This window comes from Mauremys reevesii, linkage group 25, assembly GCF_016161935.1.
Source record: "Mauremys reevesii isolate NIE-2019 linkage group 25, ASM1616193v1, whole genome shotgun sequence".
In the NCBI taxonomy this organism is placed as follows: domain Eukaryota; kingdom Metazoa; phylum Chordata; order Testudines; family Geoemydidae; genus Mauremys; species Mauremys reevesii.
In genome coordinates this window covers 21,442,720-21,459,272 of record NC_052647.1, presented here as the reverse complement: position 1 = coordinate 21,459,272, position 16,553 = coordinate 21,442,720, and the positions used below count along the sequence as shown (strand labels likewise).

The following is a 16,553-nucleotide window of genomic DNA, read 5'->3' as shown; positions in this document are numbered from 1 at the left end:
GGGGCGCTCTCCCCTCAGAGCTGAACCTGATGAGGTGCGAGGGGCGCTGTGCTGCAGGGGTCCGGACAGGGGCTCAGCAGGGGGCACTGTGCTGAAGGGGTCCGGACAGGGACTCAGCAGGGGGCGCTGTGCTGCAGGCAGCAGGGTGGGGGCTCAGCAGGGGGCGCTGTGCTGCAGGGAGCAGGGCGGGGGCTCAGCAGGGGGCGCTGTGCTGCAGGGAGCAGGGCGGGGGCTCAGCAGGGGGCGCTGTGCTGCAGGGAGCAGGGAGGGGCTCAGCAGGGGCGCTGTGCTGCAGGGAGCGCTGTGCTGCAGGAAGCAGGCGGGGTCAGCAGGGGCGCTGTGCTGCAGGGAGCAGGAGGGGCTCAGCAGGGGGCGCTGTGCTGTAGGTAGCAGGGTGGGGGTTCAGCAGGGGGCGCTGTGCTGCAGGGAGCAGGGCGGGGTCAGCAGGGGGCGCTGTGCTGAAGGGAGCAGGGCAGGCTCAGCAGGGGGCGTTGTGCTGCAGGTAGCAGGGCGGGCTCAGCAGGGGGCGCTCTCCCCTCAGAGCTGAACCTGACGAGGTGCGAGGGGTGCTGTGCTGCAGGGGGCTGGGCAGAGGCTCAGCAGGGGGCACTGTGCTGAAGGGGTCCGGACAGGGGCTCAGCAGGGGGCGCTGTGCTGCAGGGAGCAGGGCGGGGGCTCAGCAGGGGGCGCTGTGCTGCAGGGAGCAGGGCGGGCTCAGCAGGGGACGCTGTGCTGCAGGCAGCAGGGCGGGCTCAGCAGGGGGCGCTGTGCTGCAGGGAGCAGGGTGGGGTCAGCAGGGGGCGCTGTGCTGCGGGGAGCAGGGTGGGGGCTCAGCAGGGGGCGCCGTGCTGCAGGCAGCAGGGTGGGGTCAGCAGGGGGCGCTCTCCCCTCACAGTCTGGGCGGAACCAGTGTCCCAGTATGGGCCTTGGGGCTGCTATTTGTCAAATGAGTTGTCCAAGTGAGGCACCAGCCACCTCTGGCCATTGCATATCCCCTGTGTTCCCAAACAAGCTGGGCGGGTACCTCCCACCTCCCCCTGTGTTTTCAGTTAGATACATCATTACCCTTCATGTCCTGCCCTAAGATGCTGTGTGCTGTTCACACTGGCTGCCCCCCCCCCAGACAGATGCATTTCAGCATGGGGTTAAGGGGTGTTGATATAGCTAGTGCTGTGGAAGGCCCATTAAAATCAATGGGGGGGTGTATGTAGAGGGACCCCTCCTTCCCCAGGGAGTGGATCAGGGAGAATCAGGCACAGGAGGGGGGTAAGCAGGCAGCTGAGCTGTAACCTGAGCCAGGAGCGGGGTTGGGAGAAGTGACACCTTCTAGCCCTGAGACTGGACAAAGGAGAGGAGGAGCTGGGGGGAGGGGGGAGAGAGCGGCTGGAGGAGTTTTTAGTTTCAGTTTGGTGCTGGGTGGTGGAACGCAGGGAACCCCAAGGCTGGGGTCTAAGCTCCCTGCCCCCCAGAAGGACTTGACTTAGAGGTCCTGGTTATACCTACAAGCTCTGTTTTAGGCTGCGTTCCTATTGTCCAATAAACCTTCCGTTTTACTGGCTGGCTGAGAGTCGCGGTGAATCCCAGGAAGAGGGGTGCAGGGCCCGGACTCCCCCACACTGGTCACAACTGGTGGCAGCGGTGGGATCTACTGTACCCCGTGGGTGGCGCTTCCTGCAGTAAGTGACTGGGGAGCAGTAAAACGAAGGGGGATTGACAGGGAGCAGGTGTGCTGAAGAGTCAGAGAGAGACGGTTTCAGGGGGTGATTAACCCCTGGGAGTGTGTGACCAGAGAGAAGGATGTTTGCAATAACGGGGTTCCCCTGGGGACTGCAGCGAGCGGTCCCAGGGGTGGAGGAGTCTGCAGCTCGACCCTGGCAAAGAAGTGGTGACCTCAAGAAGGGCTGGCACACTAGGGGTTCTTCCTAGAAACTGTGGGAAGCGGAGAGCACAGGCTGGCGAGTGGCCAGCAGGAAGGTGTATGCTAAACGCCTTAAGAGTGACCTGGTGGAGCTGTGCAGGCAGAGGGGGCTGCGCATTGGGAGGTCCACCAAAGACCAGCTGATTACCCAGCTGGAGGAGAAGGATCGCTTGGATGAACCGATCCCTGTCCCTGAGGGAAGCCGCCCAGCGGACACAGCGTGGGCCCCGGGGCCTGACCTGGCTGGGAGGGGTCAGACTGCTGCTGAGGACATCCCGAGACCCTTCCTACCTATGCCTAGGGGAGGGGTGGAGGGAAGCCCAGCGAATACTGAGGGCACCCTGACCCCGGTGGCCAGCAGGGGATTGTCCCGGCGGAGCTCCCCATCCCTGGAGCTGAGGCGGCTGGAATGTGAGAGGGAGATGAGGCTGAAAGAGCTCGAGTTGAGGCAGCAGGAACTGAAGCAGGAGCAGGAAGAAGGGGAAAAGCAGCGGCAGCATGAGCTGGAGGAGGAGGAGAAACAGCATCAGCATGAAGAGAGACAGAGACAGCATAAGCTGGAGCTGGCCAGGCTGAGGAGCAGTGGGCCCCTGGCTGCAGTGAGTGAGGGGAGGCCCAAGACTGCAAGGAGCTTTGATAAGTGCTTCCTGGCCCAGCGGAAGGAGGGGGAGGACATGGATAGCTTCCTGACGGCCTTTGAGAACGTCTGCGAGCTGCACAGGGTTGACCCTGCGGACAGGCTCCAGTTTCTCACCCCCTTACTGGACTCCAAAGCCGTGGAGGTGCACAGCTGAATGAAGGGGCGGAGGCAGGGGACTACGAACTGTTCAAAAAGGTCCTGCTCCGCGAGTTTGGGCTGACCCCGGAGAAGTACCGGAAGAGGTTCTGGAGTCAGCATAAAACCTCTGAGGTAACGTACCTACAACTGGTCAACCGGATGCAGGGATATGCCCGCAAGTGGACAGCTGGGGCCCAAGCTAAAGAGGACCTGCTTGACCTAATCGTACTGGAGCAACTGTATGAACAGTGCCCATCCAACCTGAGGCTGTGGTTGGTGGACAAAAAGCCAGAGAACCCGCAGCACGCAGGGCAGCTGGCCGACGAGTTTGTGGATAGTCGGCCAGGGGATAGCAGGGAGGAGTCCTAAAAGAACAGACCCACCCTGATGCAGAGAGTGAGTCACCATGGGACCTCCCAGCGGGGAAATATGGAGAACCCCCTTCAAAGGGGAACACTTGGCGTCAGGACCATCTGACCCACTCGAGGGGATCAGTGGGTGGCCAGAGAGGCCACATATGGTCCCAGTGCCCCAGGCTCAGGGACAGACTGAGCAGACCCAAACCACGCAGGGTTAACTGGGTAGAGAGCCTGCCGGATGAGGGGCAGACGGCCCAGGCAAGGGGGGCTGACAGTTTACCACTGGCTCAGGAGGGAGGAGTGCCCCAGGCCAGCTCCTCTGGAGGGATGGATGCTCCAGACTCAGGGTTCTCGGTTTACAGGGTGGGCTGTCCCTCCAGAGAGAGTGCCTTGTTCCCCTGGAGGTGGATGGGAGGAAGGTCAATGGATACTGGGAGACGGGCTCTGAGGTGACGCTGACCCAGCCCGAGGTGGTGGCCCCAGATCAGGTGGTGCCCAACACCTACCTGACCCTGACGGGGGGGAGCGGGACCCCATTCAAGGTGCCCGTGGTGAGGGTACACCTGAAATGGGGGGCCAAGGAGGGCCCCAAGGAAGTGGGGGTGCACCACCATTTGCCCACTGAGGTGTTGATGGGGGGGTACCTAGAGGACTGTCCAAGCAACCCCCAGACCCCCCTGGTCGTGACCCGTAGCCAGAGCCAGCGAGGGGCACTATGCCCTGACCTCGGGGAGGCGCTGGACACTACCATGGTGGGGTGGCAGTGCCCAGGGAGAAGACCTGGCCAGCGAGAGGGAGCAGGCCCCCGTCCCTTCCCCAGCTGCTGAGTTCCAGGCCGAGTTGCAGAAAGATCCCTCCTTGCAGAAGCTAAGGGACCTGGCTGACCTCAGTGTGATACAGACTATGGGGAGAGGCTGCCAGGAGAGATTCCCGTGGGAGAAGGGATTTCTGTACCGAGAATGGGCTCCCCCAGGGGAAGTGGAGTCATGGGGGAGCAGGAGGCAGCTGGTGGTCCCCCAGATGTTTCACCGCAAGCTACTGTACCTGGCCCATGACATCCCTCTCGCAGGGCACCAGGGAATCCGGTGCACCAGGCAGAGGCTGCTACAGAACTTTTACTGGCCTGGGGTCTTTACTACGGTCCAACAGTACTGCCGATCCTGTGACCCCTCTCAGAGGGTGGGGAAGGCCCGGGACAAGGGGAAGGCGGCTTTGAGGCCTTTGCCCATCATAGAGGAGCCTTTTCAGAAGGTGGCTATGGACATAGTGAGGCCACTCAGCAAGACAACCCGATCGGGGAAGAAATACATTCTGGTGGTGGTAGATTTCGCCACCCGCTACCCCGAAGCAGTGCCCTTAGCTTCCATTGAAGCAGACACCGTGGCGGATGTGCTGCTGACCATTTTCAGCCGAGTCGGGTTCCCCAGGGAAGTCCTGAAAGACCAAGGGTCCAACTTCATGTCGGCCCTGCTCCGGTGCTTGTGGGAGAAATATGGGGTTCGGCACAGCTGGGCCTCAGCATATCACCCCCAGTCCAATGGGCTGGTGGAGAGGTTCAATGGGACGCTAAAGATGATGCCGAAAACCTTTATAAACCAGCACCCACAGGATTGGGACAAGTACTTACCTCACCTGCTGTTCACGTACAGGGAAGTGCCCCAGGAGTCTACCAGATTTTTGCCTTTCAAACTGTTATATGGCAGGAGCGTAAGGGGGCCCCTAGACCTGATGAGAGACGAATGGGAGGGGAAGGCTACTCCCGATGGAGAATCGGTGGTGAAGTATGTCCTGATCTTCCGAGAGAAACTTGCTGAACTCATGGGCCTGGCCAGGGAGAATCTGTCCAGAACCCAGAGGAAGCAGAAGGTCTGGTATGACTGCACGGCGCGGGCCCGCGCCTACGCCACCGGGGATCAGGTGATGGTTCTCATCCCCGTGAGGAAAAACAAACTACAGGCCGCTTGGGAAGGCCCTTTTAACATGGTCAAGCAACTAAATGAGGTAAACTACATGGTGGAGCTGTCTAACCGGGCGCACCACTGCCGGGTGTACCATGTCAGTACAATGAAGCCATATTATGACAGGGGGAATGTGGTGTTGGCCGTGTGTGGACATTGGGACGAGCAGGGAGATGACCCTTTAGTAGATCTATTCCCTGGGACAAGAGCTGGCTCCCCCCCCAGGAAACAATTCCCCTCTCTAATCAGCTGACCCTGGCCCAGCACACTGAGATCAGAGGGGTGCTGCATCTCTACCGACAGCTGTTTTCCAACCAGCCTGGACGCACTAATCTGACTGTCCACCGGGTGCAGACAGGATTGCACCCCCCTATAAGATGCTCTCCCTTCCAAGTCACAGGGAAAACGGCTCACGATCTGAAAAGAGAGCTCAATGACATGCTGGCTTTGGGGTAATCCAGCCATCTTCCAGCCCTTGGGCCTCGCCGGTGGTGCTGGTCCCCAAAAAGGATGGGTCGATCCGGTTCTGGGTGGCCTATTGGAAGCTTAATGCCATCACCGTATCTGATGCCTACCCCATGCCCAGGCCTGACGAGCTCCTAGACAAGCTGGGAGGTGCTCGGTACCTCACCATCATGGATCTTACAAAGGGCTACCGGCAAGTGCCGCTGGACGCAGATGCCAGGCTGAAATCGGCTTTTATCACCCCGCTGGGGCTCTATGGGTTCCTGACCCTGCCTTTCGGCCTCAAGGGAGCGCCGGCCACCTTCCAGCGCCTGGTGGATCAGCTACTGAGGGGGATGGAGAGTTTTGCTGTGGCGTATATTGATGACATCTGTATCTTTAGCCAGACCTGGGAGGACCACGTTTCCCAGGTTAAACAAGTGCTGGACCGACTCCAGGAGACTGGGCTGACCATAAAGGCTGAGAAATGCAAGGTGGGGATGGCTGAAGTATCTTACCTGGGCCATCGGGTGGGGAGCGGCTGCCTAAAGCCGGAACCAGCCAAGGTGGAGGTGATCAGAGACTGGCCCGCTCCCCAAACCAAAAAACAGGTCCAAGCCTTTATTGGGATGGCGGGGTATTATCAAAGGTTCGTGTCCCACTTTAGCGCCATAGCCGTCCCCATCACTGAGCTGTGCAAGAAGGGGAAGCCAGACAAGGTGATCTGGACCGAGCAGTGCCAGGAGGCTCTCCGGGCGCTGAAGGAGGCTCTGGTTAGTGGCCCAGTTCTGGCAAACCCAGCCTTCTACAAGCCCTTTATGGTGTTCACCGACGCCTCAGACACGGGACTGGGGGCAGTGTTAATGCAGGATGATGAAAAGGGGGAGAGACACCCCATCGTGTACCTGAGCAAGAAGTTGTTACCCTGGGAGCAGAACTACGCGGCCATCGAGAAGGAATGCCTGGCCATGGTGTGGGCCCTCAAAAAACTACAACCCTATCTATTTGGGTGACACTTCACCATGTACACCGACCACTCTCCCCTGACCTGGCTGCACCAGATGAAAGGAGCCAACGCCAAGCTCCTGAGGTGGAGCCTGATCCTGCAGGATTATGACATGGACGTGGTCCATGTGAAGGGAAGTGCCAACATGATAGCGGATGCGTCGGCCCGGAGAGGGGGCCCTGAACTTCCCCAGGTCATTGGTCAGTGACCCCACTCAGTTCAGTCTCCAAGGGGGCGGGGGGAGATGACCTGGGAATGTTGCAGGGGAGTTACTTTGGGGATGGGGGACTTCTCTTGAAGGAAGATCCCTGAGCTGTAACCTGAGCCAGGCAGGGGGTTGGGAGACTGGACAAAGGAGAGGAGGGGCTGGGGGGAGAGAGCGGCTGGAGGAGTTTTTAGTTTCAGGTGCTGGGTGGTGGAACGCAGGGAACCCCAAGGCTGGGGTCTAAGCTCCCTGCCCCCCAGAAGGACTTGACTAAGGGGTCCTGGTACTTACCAGCTCTGTTTTAGGCTGCGTTCCTATTGTCCTTCCTTTTTACTGGCCGGCTGCGAGTCGCGGTGATCCCAGGAAGAGGGGTGCAGGGCCCTGACTCCCCCACTCCATGACAGGGTGGCAGTGCTGGGCTCTGGGGGGTGGTAGGGCCAGGCTCTGGGGGGGTTGGCAGTGCCAGCCTTTGGCGGGGTGGTAGGGCCAGGCTATGTAAGGGTGGTAGCACCCAGCTCTGGGCAGGTCATAGTGCCGGGCTCTGTAGGGGTGGTAGCACCCAGCTTTGCCAGGGGGGTCAAAGTGCTGGGCTCTGCTGGGGGGTGGTAGCACCCAGCTCTGGAGGGGTGGTAGTGCTGGGCTCGTGTGTGTGGGAGGGGTAGCTCCGGGCTCTGGGGGTGGGGCGGTGGTAGCACCCAGCTCTGGATGGGTGGTAGCGTCGGGCTCTGGGAGGGTCGTAGTGCTGGGCTCTGGAGGGGTGGTAGTACCTGGCTCGGGCGGGGGTTAGCTCCGGGCTCTGGGGGTCGTAGTGCTGGGCTCTGGGAGGGTCGTAGTGCCGGGCTCTGGAGGGGTGGTAGCACCTGGCTCGTGTACGTGGCGGTGGTAGCTCGGGGTGGGGGTGGTAGCCCCGGGCTCTGGTGGGGTGGGGGTAGGGCTGGGCTCTGCGGAGGTGGTAGGGCTGGGCTCTGGAGGGGGTGGTAGAGTCGGGCTCTGGGAGGGTCGTAGTGCCGGGCTCTGTAGGGGTGGTAGCACCTGGCTGGGGGTTTAGATCCAGGCTCGGGGCGGGGGGGGTAGGGCTGAGCTCTGCGGGGGTGGTAGGGCTGGGCTCTGGGTAAGGGTCGTAGTGCCAGGCTGGGGGGGGGTAGCTCCAGGCTCTGGGGTGGGGTAGGGCTGGGCTCTGGAGAGGGTGGTAGCGTCGGGCTCTGTAGGGGTGGTAGCTCCGGGCTCTGGTGGGGTGGTAGGGCTGGGCTCTGGGAGGGTCGTAGTGCCGGGCTCTGGAGGGGTGGTAGCACCTGGCTCGGGGGTGGGGGGGTGGTAGCTCTGGGCTCGGGGCGGGGGTTAGCTCCAAGCTCTGGGGATGGTTGGGCTGGGCTCTGGGGTCGTAGTGCCGGGCTCTGGAGGGTGGTAGCACCTGGCTCGGGGGTGTTAGATCCAGGCTCTGGGGTGGTAGGGCTGAGCTCTGCGGGGTGGTAGGGCTGGGCTCTGGGAGGGTCGTAGTGCCGGGCTGGGGGTAGCTCCAGGCTCTGGGGTGGGGTAGGGCTGGGCTCTGGAGGGTGGTAGCGTCGGGTTCTGTAGGGGTGGTAGCTCCGGGCTCTGGGGTGGTAGGGCTGGGCTCTGGAGGGTGGTAGCACCTGGCTCGTGTGTGGGGGGTGGTAGCTCTGGGCTCGGGCGGGGTTAGCTCCGAGCTCTGGGGATGGTTGGGCTGGGCTCTGGGGGTCGTAGTGCCGGGCTCTGGAGGGTGGTAGCACCTGGCTCGGGGCGGGGTTAGATCCAGGCTCTGGGGGTGGTAGGGCCAGGTTCTGGGAGGGTCGTAGTGCCGGGCTCGGGGCGGGGGGTTAGATCCGGGCTCTGAGGGGGTCGTAGTGCCGGGCTCTGGGAGGGTCGTAGGGCCGGGCTCTGGGGGGGTGGGTGGTAGGGCCGGGCTCTGGGGGGGTCGTAGTGCTGGGCTCTGGGAGGGTCGTAGGGCCGGGCTCTGGGGGGGTGGGTGGTAGGGCTGGGCTCTGAGGGGGTCGTAGTGCCGGACTCTGTGGCCCTGGTGCCGTCGCAGTTCCAGGCGGTTGACAATTATTGTCGTACAATCGGGGCCAAACGCCTGGCCAGGCTGGGCCCTGCGCCAGCGCCCCAAGGGCCGTGCTGTCTGGCCCCCTGATGGGTCGAGCTCTGTGCTGGCCAATCACAGTGCTTGGCCAGCCAGCCAGCCCTGCACGGCTTTGTCACCACCCAATCAGAGCGCTGCGGCCGCTGATCATTCGGGGTAAAAGCTGGAATAAACAAAACACAGCCAATGGGAAAGTGGGGTGTTTGGAGCACGGCGATGTGTGGGGCTGAAGCAATGGGTCTCAGGGTGCTCCCAAGACTGGGGCATTGTCCTAGGAGGGAGTGAGGCCTAATAGTCAAAGCAGGGGGCTGGGAGTCAGGATTGTTGGGAGGGGAGTGGGGTCTAGTGGTCAGAGCAGAGGATGAGTGGGGTCAGGACGCCTGGGTTCTATTCCAGGTTGTATCTCTGACCGACTGTGCGACCCATCCCCGATCTGGGGCAGCCGATATCGTGGCACCCAACAGAGTGTGGTGGCAGGAGAGTGACCTGCAAGCAGGGCCCAGACCCCTGGGTGGCAGCACATCCTGGGGTGGCAGTGGGGGACTAGGGAAGTGATGGGCCCCAGGGCAAGTGATGGGGAATGAGGGCAGGTGGTGAGGGACTAGGGCAGGTGATTGGCCCCGGGGCAGGTGAGGGGCCCTGCGGTGGGGGATGGGGGATGAGGGCAGGTGATGGGCCCTGGGGTGGGTGATGGGGGACTAGGGCGGGTGAGTGGGGCCGGGCACAGGTGATGGGCCCGGGGGGGGGGGCTGGGGGGCAAGTGATGGGGAACGAGGGCCGGTGATGGGCCCTGGGGTGGGTGATGGGGGACGAGGGCAGGTGAGAAGCCCTGGGGCGGGTGTGGGAGGATGAGGGCGGGTGAGGGGCCCCGGGGTGGGGCTGGGGGCACTAAAGCGGGTGATGAGGGATTAAGGAAGTGATGGGGGACTAGGGCAGTGATGGGCCCCGGGGTGGGGGGTGGTACACCAGGCAGTGCCTGCCTGGGATGCTGGAGCGAGGGGAGTGGCCCGCAGGAGCTGTGGGGACACCCTGCAAGTCCGGCCTCGCATCAAACACAGCCTGGAGCTGGATCCAGCTCCTCCAGGGCCAGGATGGCTGCATGTTCCCTGCCCTGCGACCCTGCTTCCCAGAGGGGACTGAGCAGACTGGAGGCCGAGCTCCCTTCCTGGACTTCAGCATCAGGAGCTGCAGGCTTCCCCTGGGGCCGGGGTGAGATAGCGCGATCCCTGCAGGGGCCTGGACCTCTGCAGCTGACCCCCCGGTTCTGGCCCATCCCTGTTCCCAGCACCCGTGGCTGGCGCCCGCCCCCGCTCCCTGCAAGCACAGGATGTGTTTGCAGCTGGAATTCTAATCTGAGCCAGTTACTGCAGCAAATGGAAAATGGTGGGGCTGGGGGAAGCGCAGGTGGCAGGGCTGGTGGTACCGGGGATCAGCAGGGGCAGAGCTGGGCCGCTGGGGAGGGCAGGGTGCCAGGCTGGGGGCTTTGGGGAGGGCAGGGTGCCAGGCTGGAGGTGCTGGGGAGGGCAGGGTGCCAGTGTGTCTATCTGGGGGGAAGGGGGAGCCCCCAGTGTTTGTATCGGAGGCAGGAGAGCCATGGCTGGGGGGAGGGGGAGCTACCAGTGTGTGTATTGGGGGAGGGCAGGGGGACCATGGCTGGGGAGGAAGCTGCTAGTCTGGATCTGGGGCAGTGGCTGGGGGGAGGGGAAGCTGCTCGCATGTGTATCGGGGGAGCGGCGGGGGGGGGCTGTGGTTGGGGGGAGGGGGAGCTGCCCGCTCCCCCAGGAGCGAGGGAGGGGCCTAAGGTGCTGGTTGGAGCTGGATCACAGGGGGGCTGTTTGGATCCAGGGGGCTGGGCTAGCCCATTACTGAGACTCTGCGTGTCCCTGTGGCCCCAGATCCCAGCTCGCTTCACGCTTGGGACCCACCGCGCCAGCTAATCCACCTCCCCATCATCCGTTCATTTGGGGAGAGCGTCCACATGGCAGCCAACACCCTGGCGTTGTGCCATGCGCTGGCCATGGCGGATTCACTGTCTGGTGCGCCAGCATTGCCAGGAAGGCACGGGGCAGCGGCCAGCACGGCCAGCACGGAGCCCTGGGGAGCTGCCATGGCTCAGATACGGCTGGAGAGATGGAAATGCTGGTTTTGTGGGGCTGTGAGGTGTAGTGGGCAGAGCAAGGGCTGAGGGGCTGGGTTCTCAGCCACACTTTAGGGGCTGTGAGGTGTAGTGGGTGGAGCCGGGGGGGTGTAGTGGGTGGAGTTGGGGCTTGGGGGGCTGGGCTCTCAGCCCGGCTTTGGGGGCTGTGGGGTGTAGTGGGCAGAGCAGGGACTGGGGGACTGGGTTCTCAGCCACACTTTAGGGGCTGTGAGGTGTAGTGGGTGGAGCCGTGGGGGTGTAGTGGGTGGAGTCGGGGCTTGGGGGGCTGGGCTCTCAGCCCGGCTTTGGAGGCTGTGGGGTGTAGTGGGCAGAGCAGGGGCTGGGTTGGGGATAGCGTGGCAGAGCCAGGGCCAAGCCCTCCCCTCCTCTCCCTGGGGTCACACTCCCCGTCAGAGCTTGACTCCTCCCTTTTGCTTTCCAGGGGGTGTCCTGGGCTCTGGTGGGGGCGGAGGAGGGGCTTGCTGCTCCACTACCACCCTGCCCCATGGACACTGGCAGAGCTGGAGGGTGGGGCTGGGGGAGCTGGGGGTGGAGCTCCCCCTACGAATGGTCAGCAGGAACCGGAGGCTGTCCAGCCTGGGCCACAACATGGCATCGGAAATGCCAGCCTGGGCCCCAGCTGGGGATGTTGCTCGTTGGAGCGAGACCCACCCATGGGGGTTTAGTCCAGCCTCCCCAGGACCAGTTCCCCCAGTCCCTGCAGGAGGAGCCCCCCCCAGGGTGGGGCAGGCAGAGCCCCCCCCAGGTTGTGCCTGGGACTCTGTGGGTGCCCAGCTCCCCATGGCTCCTCACGGCGTCACTCTCCCCACAGATGGATCCGGTGCAGAAGGCGGTGATTAACCACACCTTCGGGGCGCCCCCCGGCAAGGCCCGGCGCCCCGTCATCTCCTGCAACGTCTGCCAGATCCGCTTCAACTCGGAGGTGAGTCCCCCGCTGCACTGGCTCCCGGCAAAGGCCCCCACACTGTGAGCCCCCCCCAGCCGGGCGGCTGGACCCAGAACCTGTCGCAGATCCATGGGCTGGGGGCTGTGGCCCCAGCTTTGGACCAGTCTCTGGGACGCCCCCTTCAGTGACCCAGACCCCTGGGGTGCCACGCGGCTCGCTGCCAGCACCCCAGGGATGCGCAGCCACACAGGCAGGTTTCTTGGCTCGCTGGACCGGGGTCCTTGGCTAGCAGAGTCCATCCTGGGCAGCCCGAGCCCCTCTGTCGCTCAGCCTGGCCTCAGTGCATAGGCACCAACTCTGGGGCTGGAGCACCCACGGGGAAAAATTGGTGGGTGCTCTGCACCCACCAGCAGCCAAGCTCCCGGCCCCGCCCCTCGTGCCCTCTTCTCCTCCCAGGCTGTGGGAGGGAGGGGGAGGAGGCGGGGCCAGGGCGGGGATTTGGGGAAGGGGTCCAATAGGGGCAGGGAGGGGGTGGAGTTGGGGCGGGGACTTTGGAGAAGGGGTTGGAATATGGGTGTGGGGCAGGGGTGGAGCTGGGGCGGGGGGGGGCGCAAGCACCCACGGGCGCCAGGAGAAGTTGGCGCCTGTGCCTCAGTGGGCTTCCCCCGAGCCCCCCGCTCCTCCAGCAGCCAGTGCTGCGGCCTAGCCTGGGCTCCCAAGCGGGAGGGGCTCACCCCCCTGCACAGAGGCGGCGTCCGTATCTCGCTGGGGCCTTGGTTGCTAGGTGGCCATGTCGTGGCGACTGGGTTTGCCCTGAGGTGGGGATCAAGGCCCAGACAGCTCGGCGATACCCACCTGCGTCTTAGCCTGCCCCGAGAGCACACAGGCCTCCCCCCCACTAGGGAGCAGTGCTGCACGCAGGGGAAACTGAGGCAAAGCTCGGCTTCTTAAAAATAGTACTCAAACTTCCCACTTGGTCACGGGGCCGATGGGGGCTTGGCTCTGCTTGGACCCCGGGGACGTGACCCGAGGTGGGGGATGGCAGAGCTGCTCTGGGCCAGGCCAAGCTGCACCAGGCCAGGGACGGGACGACTTCCCTAGGCAGCGCTGGCTGTACAGACCAGGCTGGCTCCTCGATCACCAGCGGACATGGGAGCTGCTGAGAGCTCGTCTGTGTGGGTCCCTCCCCCCACAGCCTGACCCCTGTCCCTCCCCCCCACAGCCTGACCCCTGTCTGACACTGATCCTCCCCCTGGGGCTCAGTCTAAATCAGGGGTGGGCAAACTACGGCCCGAGGGCCGGATCTGGCCCATGAGGGCTTTGGATCCGGGCCACGGGATTGCCACCCTTGTGGCGCCGTGGGCCCTGCACCGCTCCTGGAAGCAGCTGGCACCATGTCCCTGCGGCCCTGGGAGTTTCGGGGGAGGTACCCACAGGCGAGGGCAGCGCGCAGAGCCCTCTGCCCCCCCTCCCCCAGGGGCTGCAGGGATGTGATGCCAGCTGCTTCCAGGAGCGGCACGGGGCCAGGGCAGGCAGGGAGCCTGCCTTAGCCCCGCTGCCACCCCGGGGCCACTCCAGGTAAGCGGCGCTGGGCTGGAGCCCTCACCCTGCACCCCAACCCCCTGCCACACCCCTCCTGCACCCCAACCCCCTGCCCTGAGCCCCCTGCCACACCCCTCCTGCACCCCAACCCCTGCCTGAGCCCCTGCCACACCCTCCTGCACCCCAACCCCTGCTCTGAGCCCCTGCCACACCCACTCCTGCACCCCAACCCCTGCCTGAGCCCCTGCCACACCCTCCTGCACCCCAACCCCTGCCTGAGCCCCTGCCACACCCACTCCTGCACCCCAACCCCTGCCCTGAGCCCCTACCACACCTCCTGCACCCCAACCCCTGCTCTGAGCCCCTGCCACACCCTCCTGCACCCCAACACCCTGCCCTGAGCCCCTGCGGCACCCCTCCTGCACCTCAACTACCTGCCCTGTGCCCCCTGCCACACCCTCCTGCACCCCAACACCCTGCCCTGAGCCCCTGCCACACCCACTCCTGCACCCCAACCCCTGCCCTGACCCCCTGCCACACCCCTCCTGCACCCCAACCCCCTGCCCTGACCCCCTGCCACACCCCTCCTACACCCCAACCCCTGCTCTGAGCCCCTGCTGCACCCCTCCTGCACCCCAACCCCTGCCATACCCCTCCTGCACCCCATACCCCCTGCTGCACCCCTGCTCTGAGCCCCTGCCACACCCCACACCCCTCCTGCACACCAACCCCTGCCCTCGCCCCTGCCACACCTCGCACCCCTTGTGCACCCCAACCCCCTGCCCTGAGCCCCCTGCTGCACCCTGCACCCCTCCTGTATGCCACCCCCCTGCCCTGAGTCCCCTGCCACACCCCACCTGCACCCCACCCCCCTGCCCTGAGCCCCCGGCCCTGCCCAGGAGCATCGTGGGAACGTGCGGAAAGTGCTGTCCGGCAGGCAGTTTGTGCATGGAGGGAGGGTGGTGGGGGGGGGTGCATGCAGGGAGCAGTCAGGGCGCGGCCCACGGGTCAGCACTGACCAGGATGGGAGAGCCCCTGACTGAGCCCTGCCCCACTCCCCCCAGCACAGTGCCCCCCAGCACCGGGATCAGCACTGAGAGGGAGGGGAGCGCCCCTCACCGAGCCCCCCTCCCTCCGGCACAGCGCCCCCTAGCGCCAGGGTCAGCACTGACCGGGGGGAGAGCCCCTCACCGAGCCCCCCTCCCTCCGGCACAGCGCCCCCTAGCGCCAGGGTCAGCACTGACCGGGGGGAGAGCCCCTCACCGAGCCCCCCTCCCTCCGGCACAGCGCCCCCTAGTGCCAGGGTCAGCACTGACCCGGGGGGGGGCGCCCCTCACCGAGCCCCCTCCCTCCGGCTGCGCCCCTAGCGCCAGGGTCAGCACTGACCGGGAGAGCCCCTCACCGAGCCCCCCTCCCTCCGGCACAGCGCCCCCTAGCGCCAGGGTCAGCACTGACCGGGAGAGCCTCACCGAGCCCCCTCCCTCCGGCTGGCGCCCCTAGCGCCAGGGTCAGCACTGACCGGGGGGAGAGCCCCTCACCGAGCCCCCCTCCCTCCGGCACAGCGCCCCCTAGCGCCAGGGTCAGCACTGACCGGGGGGAGCGCGCGCCTTGCTGAGACCCCCACCCCTCCGAGCACCCCTGGGCTCTGTTCTGTTGCCCACCCCTGCCCCGGCTCCGCTCCCCGCTGCATCAGGCCCTGGGGCCTGGGGCTCGGGGGTGGGGTTCTTTGCTGCTCTCCGGTTCGGGTTGGGCTGGAGCGGGTTGGCGGTTGGGGCTGGGCCCCTTGGGCAGAGCACAGGGAGGGGGTGCCAGGGGCTAGCAGTGCCCCCTGCAGGCTGGGCACCGCTTATCTGCATTGCCCCGGCCAGCTGTGCCGAGCTACTTCAGCAGGAGAGACTCCCCCGCCCCCGCAGCATCGTCCAGCTGTTATTCCTATCGGCTCCCGCAACCTGGCCAGGATCTGCTCCCAGCCCCCGGCCGGCCGGCGGCTCCAGAGGAGGTGGGAGGGGGATCTGCTCCCCCCAGGATGCACTTGGAGCCCGTGGGCGCAGCGTGGGGCCAGCGGGTATCTGCCAGAGTGAAGGGTGCCGGTCCCAGTGGGGGATGGGGGCGGCTGCTGCTACATGGCACAAGTCACTGGATGTTTGAACCCTCGCTAATGGCGGAAACCCGTCCCGAAAATGGGTGGCATCTCCCCATGGGCACCAACACCCCACAGCCAGCCCCACGGCCTGCCAGCAGCACCAGGGCACCGGCAGAGCTGGGGGGAGCTCAGGGCTGGGATAGCGGGGGCTGCAGTTCGGATTTGAGAGGCACTGGGGCGGGGGCAGGGCTGGGCTAGCAGGGGCTGCGGGTCGGGATTGAGGGGCACTGGGGCGGGGCAGGTCTGGGCTAGCAGGGGCTGTGGGTCAGGATTGAGGGGCACTGGGAGGGTGGGGGCAGGGCTGGGCTAGCAGGGGCTGCGGGTCGGAATTGAGAGGCACTGGGGGCAGGGGCAGGGCTGGGCTAGCAGGGGCTGCGGGTCGGGATTGAGAGGCACTGGGGCGGGGGCCAGGGCTGGGCTAGCAGGGGGCTGCCGGTCAGGATTGAGGGGCACTGGGAGGGTGGGGGCAGGGCTGGGCTAGCAGGGGCTGCGGGTCGGGATTGAGGGGCACTGGGGCCAGGGGCAGGGCTGGGCTAGCAGGGGCTGCGGGTCGGGATTGAGGGGCACTGGGGGCAGGGGCAGGGCTGGGCTAGCAGGGGCTGCAGGTCAGGAATGAGGGGCACTGGGGGCGGGGGCCAGGGGCAGGGCTGGGCTAGCAGGGGCTGCGGGTCGGGATTGAGAGGCACTGGGGCGGGGGCAGGGCTGGGCTAGCAGGGGCTGCGGGTCGGGATTGAGGGGCACTGGGGGGAGGGGGGCAGGGCTGGGCTAGCAGGGGCTGCGGGTCGGGATTGAGGGGCACTGGGGGCAGGGGCAGGGCTGGGCTAGCAGGGGCTGCAGGTCAGGATTGAGGGGCACTGGGGCGGGGGCCAGGGGCAGGGCTGGGCTAGCAGGGGCTGCGGGTCGGGATTGAGGGCACTGGGGGCGGGGGCAGGGCTGGGCTAGCAGGGGCTGCGGGTCGGGATTGAGGGGCACTGGGGAGGGGCAGGGCTGGGCTAGCAGGGGCTGCGGGTCGGGATTGAGGGGCACTGGGGGCGGGGCAGGGCTGGGCTAGCAGGGGC

General features: G+C 65.4%; 1 protein-coding gene across 4 annotated transcripts in view; it reads left to right on the top strand.

Moving 5' to 3' along the window:
* ZNF385A (zinc finger protein 385A) overlaps positions 1 to 16,553 on the top strand; it is a 54,108-nt gene that overhangs the window by 23,497 nt on the left and 14,058 nt on the right. For 3 of the 4 annotated variants that reach the window (XM_039513759.1, XM_039513757.1, XM_039513758.1), the window contains one exon: positions 11,736 to 11,846. In XM_039513759.1, coding sequence (XP_039369693.1) covers positions 11,736 to 11,846 — 111 coding nt within the window. Of the gene's footprint in view, positions 1 to 10,640; positions 10,803 to 11,735; positions 11,847 to 16,553 lie in introns of those variants that run through there. The other variant, XM_039513756.1, reaches the window with a different exon arrangement.